The sequence below is a fragment of the Phaseolus vulgaris genome, chromosome 8 (genome assembly GCF_000499845.2).
Source record: "Phaseolus vulgaris cultivar G19833 chromosome 8, P. vulgaris v2.0, whole genome shotgun sequence".
Taxonomy (NCBI): Eukaryota; Viridiplantae; Streptophyta; class Magnoliopsida; order Fabales; family Fabaceae; genus Phaseolus; species Phaseolus vulgaris.
In genome coordinates this window covers 47662469-47679234 of record NC_023752.2, presented here as the reverse complement: position 1 = coordinate 47679234, position 16766 = coordinate 47662469, and the positions used below count along the sequence as shown (strand labels likewise).

The following is a 16766-nucleotide window of genomic DNA, read 5'->3' as shown; positions in this document are numbered from 1 at the left end:
AAAACCATCAGAAGAGGATTCTCGAGAGGTGGGAACTCAGTCTCAAAACGCAAACCATATGCATGGGCGGTGGTGTCCCTAGATACGAGGAGGTCTAACCGCCTTGTAAAGCCTTCCTTTGCTTCACAAGTTCCGACCTGGATGATGTGTTTCCCCATGAGGATGACCTGGTGGTGGTATTTTTCGTCACGGTAGGACAAAAGGTGCACAAAGTCCTGATCGACCAAGGAAGCTCGAATGACGTAATTTTCTGGGAAACGTTTTGCAAATATCCCCTGATCAGTTAAGGCCTTACGATGGTTGTTTGGTCGGCTTCGCAGGAGACCAGGTAGAAGTGCGAAGGTACGCCGAGTTGAGGACCACCTTTTCAGATGAAGATGCAGCCAGAACGATTACTGTCAAGTACATCGTTATCAACACATCTTCTACATACAACCTGCTTTTAAGGTGACCCTCCTTGAATAGATTGGGTGCAATGGCCTCAACCACTCACATGAAAATGAAGCTACCCTCGTCAGAAGGAGGGATAAATACGATAAAGGCCGACCAGAAGATGGAGCGAAAGTGCTACGAGAGTAGTTTGAGAAATCGTAGGGAAACCTACGCAGTCACCATCCAAGCAGGAGAGCCAAGGTAGATAGCAGAGGTAGATGTTAGCGATGAAAGACGACATGGGCCTGTTGGAGAGGTTCAAGAGAGAAAGATAAAGGGGAAGAAATTCAAGCTCGACTCCTCGTTATGCAAAGAGTTAGAGGATAAAATAGTTGATGTTATCTCAGTGAATATGGACGCTTTCGCATTGTCATCCGCATACATTCCTGGAATAGATCCAGACTTCTTGTGCCACCAACTTACCATGGATGAAAAAGTCAAGCTCATGGTTTAGAGACGAAGAAAATTCAATGAAGAGAAACACCTCGTCATCCTAGAAGAAACTAGGAAACTCTTTGTTGTTGACCACATCGGGGAGATCCAATATCCTGAGTGGTTGGTGAATATCGTGTTGGTGAAAAAGGCAAATGGAAAAAGGAGGATGTGTGTCGACTTCACCGATTTAAACAAGGCTTGTCCCAAGGATTCTTATCCTCTACTGAGCATAGACTCCTTGGTAGACAACGTATCACGATGTCGTCTGTTAAGTTTCCTAGATGCATTTTCGAGGTATAATCAGATTCCTATGCACCCGAAGAACGAGAGTAAGAAAACTTTCATGGCTGAGGCCACCAATTACTGTTATAAGGTCATGCCCTTTGGTCTGAAAAATGTTGGGATGACCCATCAAAGGCTCATGGACTGAATCCTTTCACTAATGCTAGGACGAAACGTTCAAGCATATATGTTGGAAATGGAAGACCAGCATGTTGTCGACCTAGAAGAGTTATTCGCAACTATAGCAATGTACAATCTAAAGCTTAATCCTGATAAATGTGTTTTCGGGGTAGAAGTAGGGAAATTCTTGGCCTTTTGCTAACTGAAAGAGATATAGAGGCAAACCCTGACAAATGCGCAATGATCATAAAGATGAGAAGCCTAGCTAATGTGAAGGAAGTGCAACAGTTAATCAGGCGCATGGCTGCCTTGTCTCGTTTCTTGTCAGCCAGTGGAGATAAGGGGTACCCCTATTTCCAATGTCTTGAGAAGAATAATTGCTTTGCATAGACGAGTGAATACAAAGAAGCCTTCACCAAGTTGAAGGAATATATGGCTAGTCCCCCCATTCTCGGTAAACCAATCTCGGGAACCCCTATTTGTCTCTATTTTTCGATAACAGATAAGGCTATCAGCTCGGTCATTTTGCAAGACCAGGATAAGATCCAGGAGCCAAACTATTTTGTAAGCAAGGTGCAGTAGGGACTAGAGACTCAGTATCAAGCTATCGAGAAAGTTGCCATAGCTGTCCAAAAGTCCAATATAGCAAGTCAGATGATCCGTTGGGTGTTTGAGTTGTCCGAGTTTGACATACAGTAAGAACCACGAGGGTAAGTTAAAGGCCAAGTATATGTAGACTTTATGGTAGAGCTATTATCCAAGGACTCCCAACTCGATCCTAACAGTTTCTAATGGGTCCTCTTGGTTGATGGGTTCACCAACCAACAAGGAAGTGGAGCTGGGGTCATTCTAGAAAGACAAAAGGGGCTCTTAATCGAAAAAAGCCCTCAGGTTCGCATTTAAGGCGAGCAATAATCAAGTTGGGGTATGAAACCTTGATAGCGGGAATGTTGTTGGCAAAGGAATTGGACACTCAAAGCTTGTTGGTGAAAAGTGACTCATTGCTCGTAACCGGGCAAGTCACAGGTGAGTATTAGGCCAAAGACTTGCATCTAGCCTTATACCTCAGGTATGTAAGGACCTTAAGAGCAGCTTTCTCTGCGTTCGATCTTGTTCATGTTCCCAAAGAGCAGAACTCTCTAACATACTGGTTGTCTAAGTTAGCTAGCTCGGGGAAAGGAGGTCGGCAAAGGTCGGTAATCCAGGACACCTTGAAATTACACAGCACCCAGGACGATCGCAGAAGGGCTGACCGAAGTCGACCATTTGGAGGTCTTAAAGATCAGCTTAGAGAAAAGGAGAAGGCATTGATCGATGATTCAAGAAACCCTAAAAAATCTCAAGAATAACCATTCATGAGCTACCTGAAGATGATTTTTTTTAGGTTTTGCAAATCAACACCACAAAAACTTAGGTAACACCTAATAAGCATTATCTTGCTTATGGATTACTTCCTGTCGAGCCTACAGGCCAAGATTGTCAAGAGGAACATAGGTCAGTATACCCTAATAGAGAGGAACCTATTTCATCATGGTTATACCCACCCACTCCTCACTTGTGTAAGTGGATACCAATGCACCCGCATAATGGCTGAGATTCATGAGGGTGTTTATGGCAGTCACATAGGTGGACGAGCTCTTTCGTTAAAAGTCATCCGAGCAGGGTACTATTGGTCGACAATGAAGGAAGATTGCGGTAGATATGTCCAGTGTTGTAAGCAATGTCAGAAGCATGCTGACTAGTGTCATGCACCAGATGAGGAGTTGGGATCAATTTATAGCCCATGACCTTTCCATAAGTGGGGAATAAACATTTTAGGCCCTTTCCCTTTGACCATACGTCAGATGAAGTACCTCGTTCTCGTCATTGAATACTTTACTAAATGGATTGAAGCTGAGCTGATTGCACAAATAACTACTCACAAAGTCCAACATTTTTTATGGAAGAATGTTGTGTGTCGCTTTGGAATTCTGAGGCACTTAGTATCCAACAATGATACCCAATTCGCTAGCCAAAAATTGGGAAAATTGTGCACAGCGCTAGAAATAAAGCAGATATTTGCCTCGGTAGAACACCCACAAACGAATGGGCTTATCACACCACCCCGCAATTGGAAAAGGAAAAGGGAAATTGGTCAGAAGAAATTCCAAGAATTGTGTGGTCTTATCACACCACCCCGCAATTAACAACGAAGGAGACGCCATTCAATTTGGTATATGGGTCAGATGTCATCATACCAGTAGAAATACAAGAGAGTTCTCCTAGGTTCCAAAGTTTTATGGTTAAAGAATCCAGCGAAGGAAGAAAGGTAAATCTAGACTTGTTGGACGAGGTATGTGATCACGCCCGTATACAACCGAAAGCCTTAAAGAGAATGATGGAATTAAGGCACAAGGCCAAGACGAAACATCGACAGTTCAAGGTTGTCGACTTGGTGATGTGGAAGGTCCACCCCTACCAGATTGAGAACAAGTTATCTCCAAAGTGGATTGGCCTGTTCTGCGTAGTCGAGGTATTAGGAAACAACACATATAAGTTGGAAACCTTGGAGGGAGGAGCCATCCCACGAATGTGGAACGCAACGAATCTCAAGTTTTATTTCAATTAAGACATTTATATTTTTTTCCTTTCCTTTGAACATTATGTTGTTTGAGGTGATGCTCTTTTTCCCTCAAAATGGATTTTTTAACGAGGTCACTTAGTAATAAATTTGTTCTTGGAAGATGATGCATGAAACAAGTTAGCTCGAATTGAGTAATGTACATGGTACGATGACCTAGCTCTGAGTAAGTACGATTACCCGAGTACAGGCGCCTTGTGAGATGAATTGACTTGATGAATTATTTGGTTTGGAGCATGGTAAGACGACCTAGCTCAGAGCAAGTACGATTGCCCGAGTATAGACGCCCTGTGAGATGAATTGATTTGATAAATTATTTGGTTTGGTGCATGGTAAGACGACCTAACTCGTGTAAATACGGGTACCCGAGTATAGGCGCCCTGTGATAAGTATTAGTTAAACAGATGAATCAATCGAGATAGCGCATGATAAGACGACCAAGCTCGGAGTAGGTGCAACTATCCGAGTAGGCGCCCTGAGAAGTAAGACATCATGGAATAAACGCAATATTCATACTGGCAGCCCAGCATGGAGGCCATGGTTGTTCGAGAAATCAAGTTAAAATTAAAGCTTGTCCTAACCACAAGGATGTTGTTCATCAAAGGTTAGACTTTCTGTTAAGAGAAACATGTTATTACCTTCTACACATAGTTTCACCTAAGTTAGTCAGATCTTGTTATGTTAATTATGTTATGTTTAGGGTTGGAAATGGTGAGTTAGTTCAATTTGCCAAGTGTTGGTACATGCATTTGTAAGTGATGTAAATAAACCCTTTTAAATCCAAAAACAGTATGCATCCAAGAATTTAAAAGCGCTAAATAGATATAAGCAAAAGGTTCAAAGTGTCAAATAAGTTTGGCAAGCAAATAAATGTTACAGTCCATAAAGAGTTTGAATTAATCCCCCCTTAGTTGGCCATCAACCACGGTTTTACCCGAGTCAAGTTCTGAAAGATCCATTGAAGGATGAATGACCGCAGCTTGCTCCAAGGTAGCTTTAAATCCTACGAGGTAGGATTGAGCAACATCTTGCTTGAAGGAATCGGTGGCTTTGATGAGGTCTTCCCCTTTGTGGGTCAACTCCTTCTTTAGCTCGTCAACTTCGGTCAAAAGCTTGTTCCTTTCTTCAGTTAAGCTCGACGCCTATTAGGCCTTCTCTGCTCTGAGTCGCTCGACTTCGTGGCGCATACCACTCAAGCGTTTGATCTCAACCAAGAGGCGTTCTACCTTCTTATGGAGCTCCTTGTTCTCCTTAACCCTTTAGTCCTCGACTGCTTTTCGATCTTTTTCCTTAGCATCAACCAGGCAAGCCATGGCAAATGCCTGTCCAAATAGCTTCAAGGTATCATGAAAAAGGTGATCTTTGTCATGAACCATGAGCCTAGCTCTATCCTTGTTGGGCAAGAAGAAGGCTTCACCATGGGCAGAGACATCAAAATCAGGGTCCCATAGATTTTTCCCCTCGAGCTCTAGGCCTCGCACTCTTGAATAGTGATGACTTCTTGGTGTGGTGCTCGGTCGTCTGAGTGTGAATGCTTAGTAGAGGGAGTGGTTGCTGGTCGTTTCCTTTTGAAAACAAGCCCGGAAGTGGTATGCTCATCCGAGTCAGTTGGGGTCTGGGTGATTACAGCAAGAGCTTTCCTTTTTTGTGCTAAAGACTCCTTGGGCAAGCTAGCAGCCGCCCTCATCTTCCTAGTAAGTTCGGCTAGCTCGACTTTGCTGATGTTTGAAAGCATTCTTTCTGCAAAAAAAACAAATAAATGATTAGTGACAATGATATAAGTCTTTTCATCAAAGGTAGGAAAGGAGGAGTACCGTGTAGGCTTTCAAGGCACCGGGAAGGTATTCTTTGGTCAACAAAAATGAGGTATCAAAGATGACTTTCAAGCTTGTCAAAAACTCGCAAATCCCTTGGTTCTTTGGAGATCGATCTTCCAAGCACCGAGCACTCTGGAATCTAGGTTTGGGTGTCCAATACAATGGAAAGTCGTCCAATAAGGACGAATCTCCTATTGAAGCTCGGATTTTAAGGAATCGGCCTTTAAAGCTTTTGTAGGACGACTGGAAGAGGGTAAGTAAACCTCTCCCAATGGCACCATTTAGGGAAACCCACAATTAGCGACCTGGGTGTTTGGCCTCAAAGAAATATAAGAAGATTTCCACAGCCGGCGAAATTCCAAGTTGTGAACACAGGATTATAAAAGCTCGGATGAAGCTCAGCTATTTGGATGTAGTTGGGCAAGAGCTACATTTAGCTCGGTTAGCAATTATTTTTCAAAAATAGACAGGGGTAAACAAAGAAGGACTTTTTTTTAAAAAAAAAGTGGCATAGGAAAAGCAAAATGGACCATCAGCATTTGACGACTCATCGCTACATATGGGCTCATCCTCCCTACAAGCTACAACTTTTACTAAACCTTGCTCTTTCTTACTAAGTGCCACTGATTCTCTTAACTCTCTAATACGCAAACGGTTGGTATAATAGGAGGTTTCTTTTAGGAGCTCTTTCTTAGCCCAAGGGTATGCGTAACTATAATCCATTGTCGATGTAACTAAAGCATAAAATGAAGACAGAATAACGAATGCAATTCGAAATAGGTCAGGGTGAATCGAATCGACGTAAGCCAAGATACTATTCCGAAATGCAATCAATGAAGAAGATAACAATCATCCAGTGAAGACAAGTGGGTAGAGCATACCTGATTTTTCGGTGAGTAGCGACGGTGTGTGGTGGTGCGAAAGAGGAAATGAGAAGTTTTGAGAGAGCTCGAGCAGTGGTGGGTACCGTGAGAAAGTGAAGAGTGTGAGAACGAAAGGATGGTATTTTGAAAAATGAAGAAGTTGAAACGGTAGGATTTTACCACCGTTGATGCAGACGCCACGTGGACGCCCCATATTTAGTAAGGTGAAATGTCTTTTCATGGTATGCTTCGGTAGTCACCCCTTATCTATCCTCTGGGAAAACGTCATGTCAGCCGCTAACACTGGAAAGTCTCTTCGCCTCATCAAGTTCGGCTCCAGCCTGGGGGGTTGTGTATTGGCCAGACGTGCTTGGATCCTCGACCCAAACACTTAAGCGTAGTAAGCTAAGTTAGGTAAAGTGATACTCAGCTCAGCCTAGGGCAAGTATGGGCCAACAACACGTTACAAGGTCGGCCCAGATGTTTGGTAGTCCACACGAAGAAGATACTTAAAGTAAAAATAACATAAGGAATAAGCGAAATTAATTAAAGCGCATACATCTTTAAAAGTTGTTAGGAATAATGTGGCATAGCACCCGAAAATAAAGGTGCATGTTGACATAATGTTTTACGGTTGAAATTATATTCTTGTTGTTGAGATTATATTCCTGTTGTTGAAACAATATTTTGGTTGATGAAAATCGTTAAATGAATGTCTATAAAAGGGGTTTGAGACTCCCGAGTATGGTACGCTTTTTCTGAGTACTTTAAACAGATTTTATAATTTGAATGTTCTCACTGACTTTATCATGGAAGTGTGATCTATAGGTAGAGTCCCTTTTATCCCAAATATAAACATCTCGAAGCATCACAAGAAAACAAGTCAAAGCGGAGCTCATATCAGATATCGACCAAAGTTTGTTGGCAAGAACATTAAAAATATAAGAAAGAGTAACGTTTAAATAAATCTATTACTAAATATAAACGAATTCAAATTTACCTTCCAAGATTCACCTTCCGAGAGACATTTGGGATAAGATTTTTATTTTTTTTTCATTTCCACAATCCGAAATTGAAAGAATCGTGTTACGTTTATTATTTAAAAGTAACATTTCTAAAGAAAATATTGTTTCCTGAAGAAAAAAAAACCTATGATTTCAGTAAAATTGTTTCTTCAATGGTATATTTTTTTTATAGAAATATCACACTATATTTATTAATTTATTAATCCATATACAATTATAAAAAAAAAATAACTTATCTACATGCCTAAAGTTTTGCATAACATTTTAAAGTTAATTTAGGATTTTAGTCATTGAGTGTAACTCTTTCTTGTTACATACATTAATAGTAATTATTCTATAAAAAAATATGATTCTCAAACGTAAATTTCTTCTACCAAACATCTTTCCAAGTTCTATCAAATTTTCTTTTTCTCCAGCTTCTAAGGTCACTAACAGATTAAGTTTAAAGATTCTGTTATTATTACAATTACTATAGTTTAGTTTAACTCAGTATAAACAGGTGTATTTAAGAACAATGCAAGATTTACAAACTAAACTACAATAATAATTCAATTATTGGAAATAACTATTTGTTTTATGCAATTAAGTTTTATATACCAGTTTGGTTCACTTCAATTCAATTACTATTCCTAGAGAAAAGCTCAACAGAAGTTGGGAGTTAGCAGAAAAAAAATATATACATAGGAAAGAACAAAAAAGGGCTACAACTGAAAGAATTTACCAAAACAAATAAAAGTTCTCACTAAAGCCAATAGATACAACACCCTACAAAATTGAAAAGGTAAACCCCATAAAAGTTGAGTCTGGTGAGGAGGGAAATTTACAAGCAAATTAGATAGACTTAACAACATAACCAAAGGCAAAGGTGACATATATAAGTAACAATGAAACTAAGGAATGTCTACAGGTGAGTCCAGCTGTGGCTGCAGAGGGTTTTGGGGAAGCGTGGCCAGCGGCAATGGCAGGTGGTACAGCATGAGCATTAGGGACACTCTGCTGCTGATTTGCCGGTAAGGGGTTTGGTGATCCACCATTGGAAGGTGATGTCAAACTTGCTCTATCTTGGCCTGCAAATTTTAAGTGGTTAGCATTAAGTACAAGTTCATATGCTAGAAGAAAATGGTGCCTTGGCAACGATTTTGAAAGAATTGATTTTCGAAAGAATATAGGTTAAAAAATGGTGTTAGGGAATGATATTTTAAAAGTAAAATGAAAAGACTTCTCCAAGATCTTGTTTAAATAATTTTTTCCATAAAGACTTATTTGCTTATTCATATTATGCACTTTAACTTTTCTTATTGGCTTTCCATGTACGTGTTTATGTTGGCAAAAAGATTACCAGTGAAAGAGAATCCAAATTGAAGATGCAGAAGATATTTTTCAGAAAGATTTGGGAAAATTATAGGTTAGGAAATACTCACAATTCCATCTAGACCAGCCAAACCGCAGATTCTCCCTATCAAAGACCATGCGATAACCTATCAGGTAGTTCTCTGAAACAAAAGTGTCAAATCAAATGAAACGCAATAATCAATGTCAGCCAGCACAGGGAGTATGTTCATGCAAACATATGATCAAAATAACTATCATATCATCATAACTACTAACTGGCCTATCAGTATGTGTCAGCAGCAGTTACATGCATCTGCTCTCACAAACTTGATTGAGCTACCAGACAAAAAATGGAAATGGAAATATTTAAAAAATTGAACCAAAAAAAATAGAGCCTCTGTTGAAAGAAAAGAAAATGCGATGTAATTAGGTTTCACATAGGGTAGGCAGCGATATACTCACGTCCAATGATAGCATAGTCCTCATCAGTAGGAGTTATGGGTAAACAAAAGAGGGTGTAATCCTGTTCCTGCACCAGAATTTTGTATTTTATCAAAATTATTATAACCAACATAGGAATTATTATGGGAGGGGAGGGAAGTCATTCTGCAAGGAAAATTAATAAATTAGAATTATAAGCTACAAAAACATCCTGGTTGATCAGAGAAGAAATTTTACAATGAATGCCTGAGAATTATTCGTATGATATCATGTTCACTTGTTCCGCCCCACAACAACAGTTTTCTCCTCTAACAGTCAGAAGAAATCATAAAGAGGTTAACATAAAATGATTCCAGAATCCACTTCAATTTCTATACAACATGTTGGAATTTGGAAGTCAATTTTTGATAACAGAACATACTGGTTACATCAAAGATTAACATTTTGATTCATAAATGAGCAATGTTTATATAATATCGGATCATTCAAAATCACTTTCTCTATGCATCTTCGAATCTCTTAATGGATTCTACACCGTAGTTATTTGCTCTGAAATTCAATAGAAGAGATTTTCTTCCATATTAAATTTTTAAGCAGTTTAGGATCTTTGAAATGTGGTTTTGTTTGGGGTTGATTTTTCTTGAGAATTCAGTAAAGCATAGAACTTTATTCAACACAAAGAACCACATTTCTGAGATTATTTTTAAGCCGCATCCAAACTCAGCCTCATCATACAGATTCATTTCCTGTCAATGGCAATCTCAAGACACCAAAGTACTACTCATCAAAAGACAAAACTGTCACTGTCCTAGATACGCATGGAAGGTTATTTTTTGTACATCACATTTTTATTAAATATCTAAAGATTAACTCAATTTCAACCAAATAAACACACTCCCAGAAAAGAGAAGAGGGCATTGGAGGTTTAGCGTACCTGACTGGCAGGACCGGTATAAATAGGATTTTGAAATAATAAGGTTTGATTCCTAGAGAAGGCGAGTTTCAATGGGGGAATGTTAATCAACTCCTGTGAACTGTCACGGGGAAAAAGCCATGGGTTACAATGAAACTAAGATGATTGTACACCTAAATGCCTAATTATTTAGTAACTAACCTGGCATTATAGCAGTAATCCCATGTATGTGGGAGAATAATCCTTGCTGCATTTACTTGTTTGTCAAACTGTATTAATTGAAGCTTACTTTTAGCCCGATTTATACATGACCATACACCACTAGATTTATGGTAAAAGGAATTACCTCCATTACAACTTTTTGATAAACTTCATTGGGAAGATATGTGAAAGAAGATCCACTGTCAATAAGTAGTTGAAACCTAGTTTCCTTGAGACATAAGCTCCCAACACAAAAGCTCTCTGCTCCAACCATATAGGCAGTACTGCAACAACTCCAACAATTAACAAGCAACACAAATGGCATTTAAATTAAGCACCAGTTCAAGGGATTTAATACAATACATACAACTCTCCATTTATGGGCAAGAATGGTGTAGAATGTTGGGTGGCATGACCCTGATCACCAAAGATAATTCTCCCAGATTCATTCTCACCAAGACAAATCGAAAAAGAATTTCGAGTAAGTCCCGCCTTTGCCAGTAAACTTGGAACTGAAATGTTTCCAGGTCCTAGCCCTAGAACACCATCAGGACTAGCTCCTTGTAAATACACACCAGTTTGTTTACTTCCACAACTGCAGTTATACAAATCAATTGTCAATAGCACTTGTGCAAATCAAACTTGCAGCTTATAATCTTGCCCAATACATCAAACATCAAAGAACAAAACAGTACAAAACTTTTAAACAGTTTTAAACATACCCTAAAATGATAGAGGCTTGCACAGAATTTTGTAGGGCATGTCTTTCATCAGATGCCAAATGTAGTTTGTCTTCAAATAAGAATCCAGAACTTGTGGTATTATAAGAGGCATACTGAACACTATAAGGGCAAGGATCCTTAGAGCCTTTGCAAAAGGATTGTTGACCACACAACTTATGACCACAAGGTAGATGTCTGCTGGTGTTCGATAATGATGGTCTATATTGATTCAGATTCCTATCCTGCATCAGAGATGCCCCCATATAAAAGGGAGCATCTGCCAATCAATCATTGAAATTAACAGCTAAATTTCTTACTTTATTTGGGAGAACTGTTGTAGAAGTCCAAATATGAATCAAAGTATATTATTATTTACTCAGAAAAGAATTGTCTGCTCTTTCATTGATGTTATTAACAGATAGTTAAGATGCATGGACGCAGTGACACAGAACAAAGCACAGATACTTGTACTGTGATAGTGTTAGTATGGGCTTCTTCTGTTATCCCTTACCATAGTCCTCAACCCTCTCTACTTCACATGCGTCCATAAGGCCACAAAAGGGCTCCTTACAAAAGAATCCTATACGCTTACAAGATGAATGATTCACGAAATGAATATTTCAACATGAACAAGAGACTTTAAAAGCTAAATGGGGTAACAGGAAGTTCATTGTAGCAAGCATCTACAAGACAAAATGATTAAGATGAAAAAGTATTAAAAGAAATAAAGGCCAATGGAAGTCATATCAGAGACCTACCAACACATTGTAATTACCAGCAGACAAGGAAGCACATTCAATGCAATCACAGGGAACCCAAAGCATGTCACTTCCAGCATCCAATGCAACTAGAAATGAAACGTTTGGAGTCCCTATGTCGATCCATGCGTAATGCAACCTGAAATCCAACAATTAACAGGTTTATACACACACACCATTGCCAAACTTCTACAGCATCCACTGCAACTCCCTTTTAACTCCTATATTTAACGAAAAATAACACAAGTAGCCACTTTGATTTCCAGCAGAAAATCCATAACATTAAACCATTTCAAATTTAACCCCAGAGCGTGCACCTCAATAACAACTCATAGTCCAAGTAAAAGGTCACTGAATTTCAACCAAAGTTTCACTTTTTAAATAAAAAGAAAGAGCAAATCACACAGACACATCTGCAGTTCCTGATGTTTCTGTCCTTTTAACCCCTACGTTAACTTACATAGTAGTGTGAAATACATTATATCACCATACCCAATACCCAAGTAATACATCACACCGTTTAGCCCTGTAAGGGGTCATTGTAAACATTACAGAAAAGCCAGACCTTTGTCTGTGTGCTCTAAACAAAAGAGCCATTTAAAAAGAAACACAGGCATGTCAGTATAATTTGCACTAAAAAAAGTGCTCTTCTAAAAGTAAGCTAAATCATTAATTAGATCCTGATAGTTACCTCTATTTTATGTTTTAGTTCCTAAACAGTCTTCTGTAACAATTTACACCTCCGGAAATTGCTCTCAAGTGTTAGCAATGACTAAAACTTACAGCTTTATCGTTTTCTCCAGTAAAGACTAAAAAATGAGGACAACTTCATGTAACAAGCAATACTTCAACCATAACAATGAAGCCAAGCTTGTCAACTTATAGTTAGCATAGCACTCAACACCTTCATAGGATCACGCAAGAATCATAAAGTACGGAACAAAAGACGCAAACTTTATTTTCCTGAGAACTTTCCCAGACTTACTCACCAATAAAGCGCATCGCCAAAGGAGAAGGTCTGGCCACCTTCGGAAGGGTACAGGGTTTCATACTGCGAGCCAAGCCTCATCCTCTGCCGTGTCACGTCATTTCTAAGAAGCAACCTGAAATACTCAGAGCTGTTCCTCTTAGGCCACGATTGAAGCACAGAACCATTGCCCCTTGAAGCCAGATGAACCTTAGCCTCTTCAGAGAAACGGTGAACGAGCCTAGAAGAAAATGTGACCCCCACAGAACCCTCCAAGGCAAGACCCTTAGCAAGTAACAGCCAAAGAAGAAGGCCAATCGCCATAAACATGAGAAAAAGTTAAACCCAAAGAATCCAACTAAGAAAAAAACCTCAACTTTAGTTCCTGGAGTAACGGTCACCCGAACCAAAAACCCAATGGGTGTAGGAGAAAGGAGTTAAATTTGAGGAAAACGGGGTCTGATCCTGAAATTTGGAGGTGGGGTGGTGTAAAGTTTGAACCTTTTTTCTTTCAGGGAAGGGAGGATGGTGGGGTGAGGTGGGGTGCGCAGTGTACACCTTTGTGGGTTTGTTCCAATAATGTTTCCCCGTGAACGTGGCCAAGGGATATAGGGGGAGAGGCATGTGTCTAATCTATTGTATGTACTACGCTGCATAGAGTTTGTTTATTATTATACTACTTGTGATGGATACCTTTGTCTCTGTGATGATTATTTACTATTTAAATTTATAACAGTGGTCCATAATGGACAAAATCCAAGGTACTGAAAAGCAGAGTGGCTGGTTGCAAGACAAATGGCTAGAGTTTCAGCCTAAATCATCCCAGAGTACATATGGGTAGTTTAGTTTATACTATCTATCTATCTATATATATATATATATATATATATATATTATATATATATATATATAAATTTGATGTCTAGAATAAATTAGTAATAAGGTAGCGTAAATTTTGCAGTATTAAAGGTTCTGTATGCAATTTATTGATGACTAATAGTATTTTTCATGTCATCAATTTAAAACTCTTCTTTTAAATGTTTTACTTTTAATTAAAACATTTTAAATGATTCTTACTATGTGACATTATATTTAAATAACTTATATATAAGTTTTTTTATACCTTCATAGCAAGATCAGGATATCTCTTATCAATCTCATCAGTGTTAATTTTAACCCAATCTAGGGAATCTCATCTAACAGAAAAAGGACAAAGAATTTTACTGAGTATTAATACTAAAAAACTTGATCACGTTGAAATCCAACATATCATTCTTTATTGAAACTTTAGACGAATTTCTCACTATACGAGTTAAATCTTTAATAACCGAAATAGTCCTAAAAACCTCAATCTTATCTTGGAAATGAGCATAATTCCTAATACACCATATCATCCAAATAGAAAAAAGTTATCACAGCAAGCTTAATCAATTTAACCAAATGACTACCATCACTCTTAGAAAAAAGAGAGAAGATCATCCTTATTATAGAAATGAGAAGTAGGAAAAATTTGTCGAACCCAACTTCAAATAGGCAAAGCATTAGAACATTCAAAAAGTAAATGTTGAATAGATTCCTAAAGCGTACACATAGAACAAATATGCAGACCTCTATTTTGAATATGTTAATATGTAGGAAGTCGCCAATGAAAAATTTTCCAAAAGACAAGAGTTTTGGAAGGCGGAAGATATGAAGACCAAATAAATTTACCCTAACCACAGGAAACTCCTGGATCCAAGAAAAAAGTTCTAGCCGATTTAAGAGTGAAACTACCAGATTCATCTAGAATCCAATTAGGAATATCCTGTTCCGCCATAACCATGATATGACTAAAAAGATGAGGCATCTGTTGTAAAGACAATGGAATATTTCAATCACCACCTATCAAAAACTGAGAGACTATATCTAGAATGCTAACACCATCAGATAATCCTACAATATTCGCTAAAGAAGTAGTACCACACCATTTATCATTTCAGAAATTAATAAAAGAACTTGTACCAACAGTCTAATAAGTATAATCAGTATAGTAGAATAAAACTGCTTAATTTTAGACCAAAGAGATGAGGATCTATAAATCAAAAGATGGGGCTTACTAATGTCTGGATAGAATGTGATTCTGCTTTGGTTTGTGTTGCGTTTACTGCTAAAACTAATGTTCCTTTGATGCTTCATAATCGTGAAATACTTGTCTTAATTACTATGGGGAAATCAGGTTTAGGGTTACTCATATTTTTTGTGAAAGAAATGTGTGTGCTGATAAGTTGGCTAATTTAGGATTTATTCATAGAAAATCTGTTATTGGTATAATAGACTACCATCTAGTCTGTTCTTAAAATTCTTTATGAATAAATATAATCTACTTATATATCGTTTTTGTTAACATATGAATTTTGGTATAGTCTCCCCATATTTTTTTTTCTTTTTTTAATAATATTATTTTTTCATGTGATGACAAATGATTGTTGTTACTTGAGGTATAAGCATAACTGAGATGTCAAGTTGCATAGTGATGTCTAACATTAAAACTTTTACTTTAAAAAAAATTGATAATAAAAATGTTAAGCAATCCACACTTTTTTTTATTTTTTTATTTTAGAAACATAATTTTTTACAAGGTATGAAAATTAATTTTAAAATGTCGGAAGAACTAGCATATAGGTATCCAAACTTTGGGATACAAATTTTAAAATGCTTACTAGCAATAAAATTGTTTTGAAAACAATAAACATGATAAGATTTCGCCATCAAATAATGTCATTCTTGTTTTGACATGTAAAAGGTAATTTTACTATGGTGCAAAATATGTACCAAATTTAATGAATGATTTCAAATAGAATCCTTCCAAACAAAACAATATAATATTTTATTAATTTTCATGTTTTTAATATATGTTATTATATATAATTGTTATTTTTAACAAATAAAATTACTGTTCATAAATAAATTTTTCACACAAATAATTAATAAAAAATATTAATTACTTTTCTTAAATCAAACCGTATGCATGTATAATAAAAGGAAAATTCAAAATATTAAAGTTGAATTTGTGCTAAGTTGTACATGGATTATATGATTTTAGTTTTAATCGAATAATACTGAAGTTGTTTATGCACGACTTCATATTTAATCAAATAATACACTGCTTCATCTTTAATAAAATAATAGTAAATTTGTGTTACTTTTAGTATTGTTTCATTAGAAATTGAATGTAGGGATATCGTGTGCGGAAGCGTGATAATTTCAACCAAAGATTATGAGAAATTAAAGTAACAAAGAAAATGAGAATGATACCAGAAACTTTTAGGTGGAAAACCCCTTTAAATAGAGGTAAAAAACCACCAGTGAGAGAGCCAAAACTTCCACTATAACGGTATTGGGAGTACAATGAATTCCTCTCAGGCTAATAGATAAATAGCCCCAAAAACAAATTCTCTCTATATGGGTTAAACACTTACACCCAAGAGCAGAAATAGAGAGTATAGGAAAAGATAGAGGAAGCAAGTGTGTGTTGCTGTTTGTTGTGTTACATTGCTTGCTTGAAGGAAGTCACTATATATAGTGGTTTTAAGAGACAACAAGGTAATTAACCTCCCATTGATGACAATTGATTGTGGCAATTAACCTCCCATTGATTGCAATTGATTGTGCTAAGTAACCTCCCAATTATGACAAGAAACGGAAAGGTGAGTCATAAACCCACAAATCTCCACCTTGACTTGCCTTTGACGGGAACATTCTCTCGCCATGAAGCCTTGATTAAGTATGGATAATACCAGCTAAGTTTAGGCAATGATCGAACTTAGCCGATGGAAGTGGCTTGGTCAACATGTCTGCA

General features: G+C 37.5%; 1 protein-coding gene across 4 annotated transcripts; it reads right to left on the bottom strand.

The window, feature by feature from the left end:
- Positions 1 to 8310: 8310 nt before the first annotated feature.
- LOC137824630 (aspartic proteinase-like protein 1) lies at positions 8311 to 13572 on the bottom strand. Of its 4 annotated transcripts, none has more exons than XR_011083272.1 (11): positions 12951 to 13572; positions 11962 to 12100; positions 11204 to 11445; positions 10849 to 11076; positions 10627 to 10765; positions 10482 to 10549; positions 10302 to 10401; positions 9605 to 9675; positions 9389 to 9455; positions 9016 to 9087; positions 8311 to 8661 (listed from the first exon to the last, which is right to left on the bottom strand). XR_011083272.1 is itself a non-coding variant. In XM_068630294.1 (10 exons), the coding sequence occupies exons 1-10, from the start codon at positions 13256 to 13258 to the stop codon at positions 8426 to 8428; spliced, it is 1599 nt and encodes a 532-aa protein (XP_068486395.1). In that variant the 5' UTR covers positions 13259 to 13572; the 3' UTR covers positions 8311 to 8425. The 4 variants fall into 4 exon arrangements, 2 of the variants coding, with proteins under 2 accessions (XP_068486395.1, XP_068486396.1); XR_011083273.1 differs by having other exon boundaries at positions 9389 to 9449; XM_068630294.1 differs by lacking the exon at positions 9605 to 9675.
- Positions 13573 to 16766: the final 3194 nt, after the last annotated feature.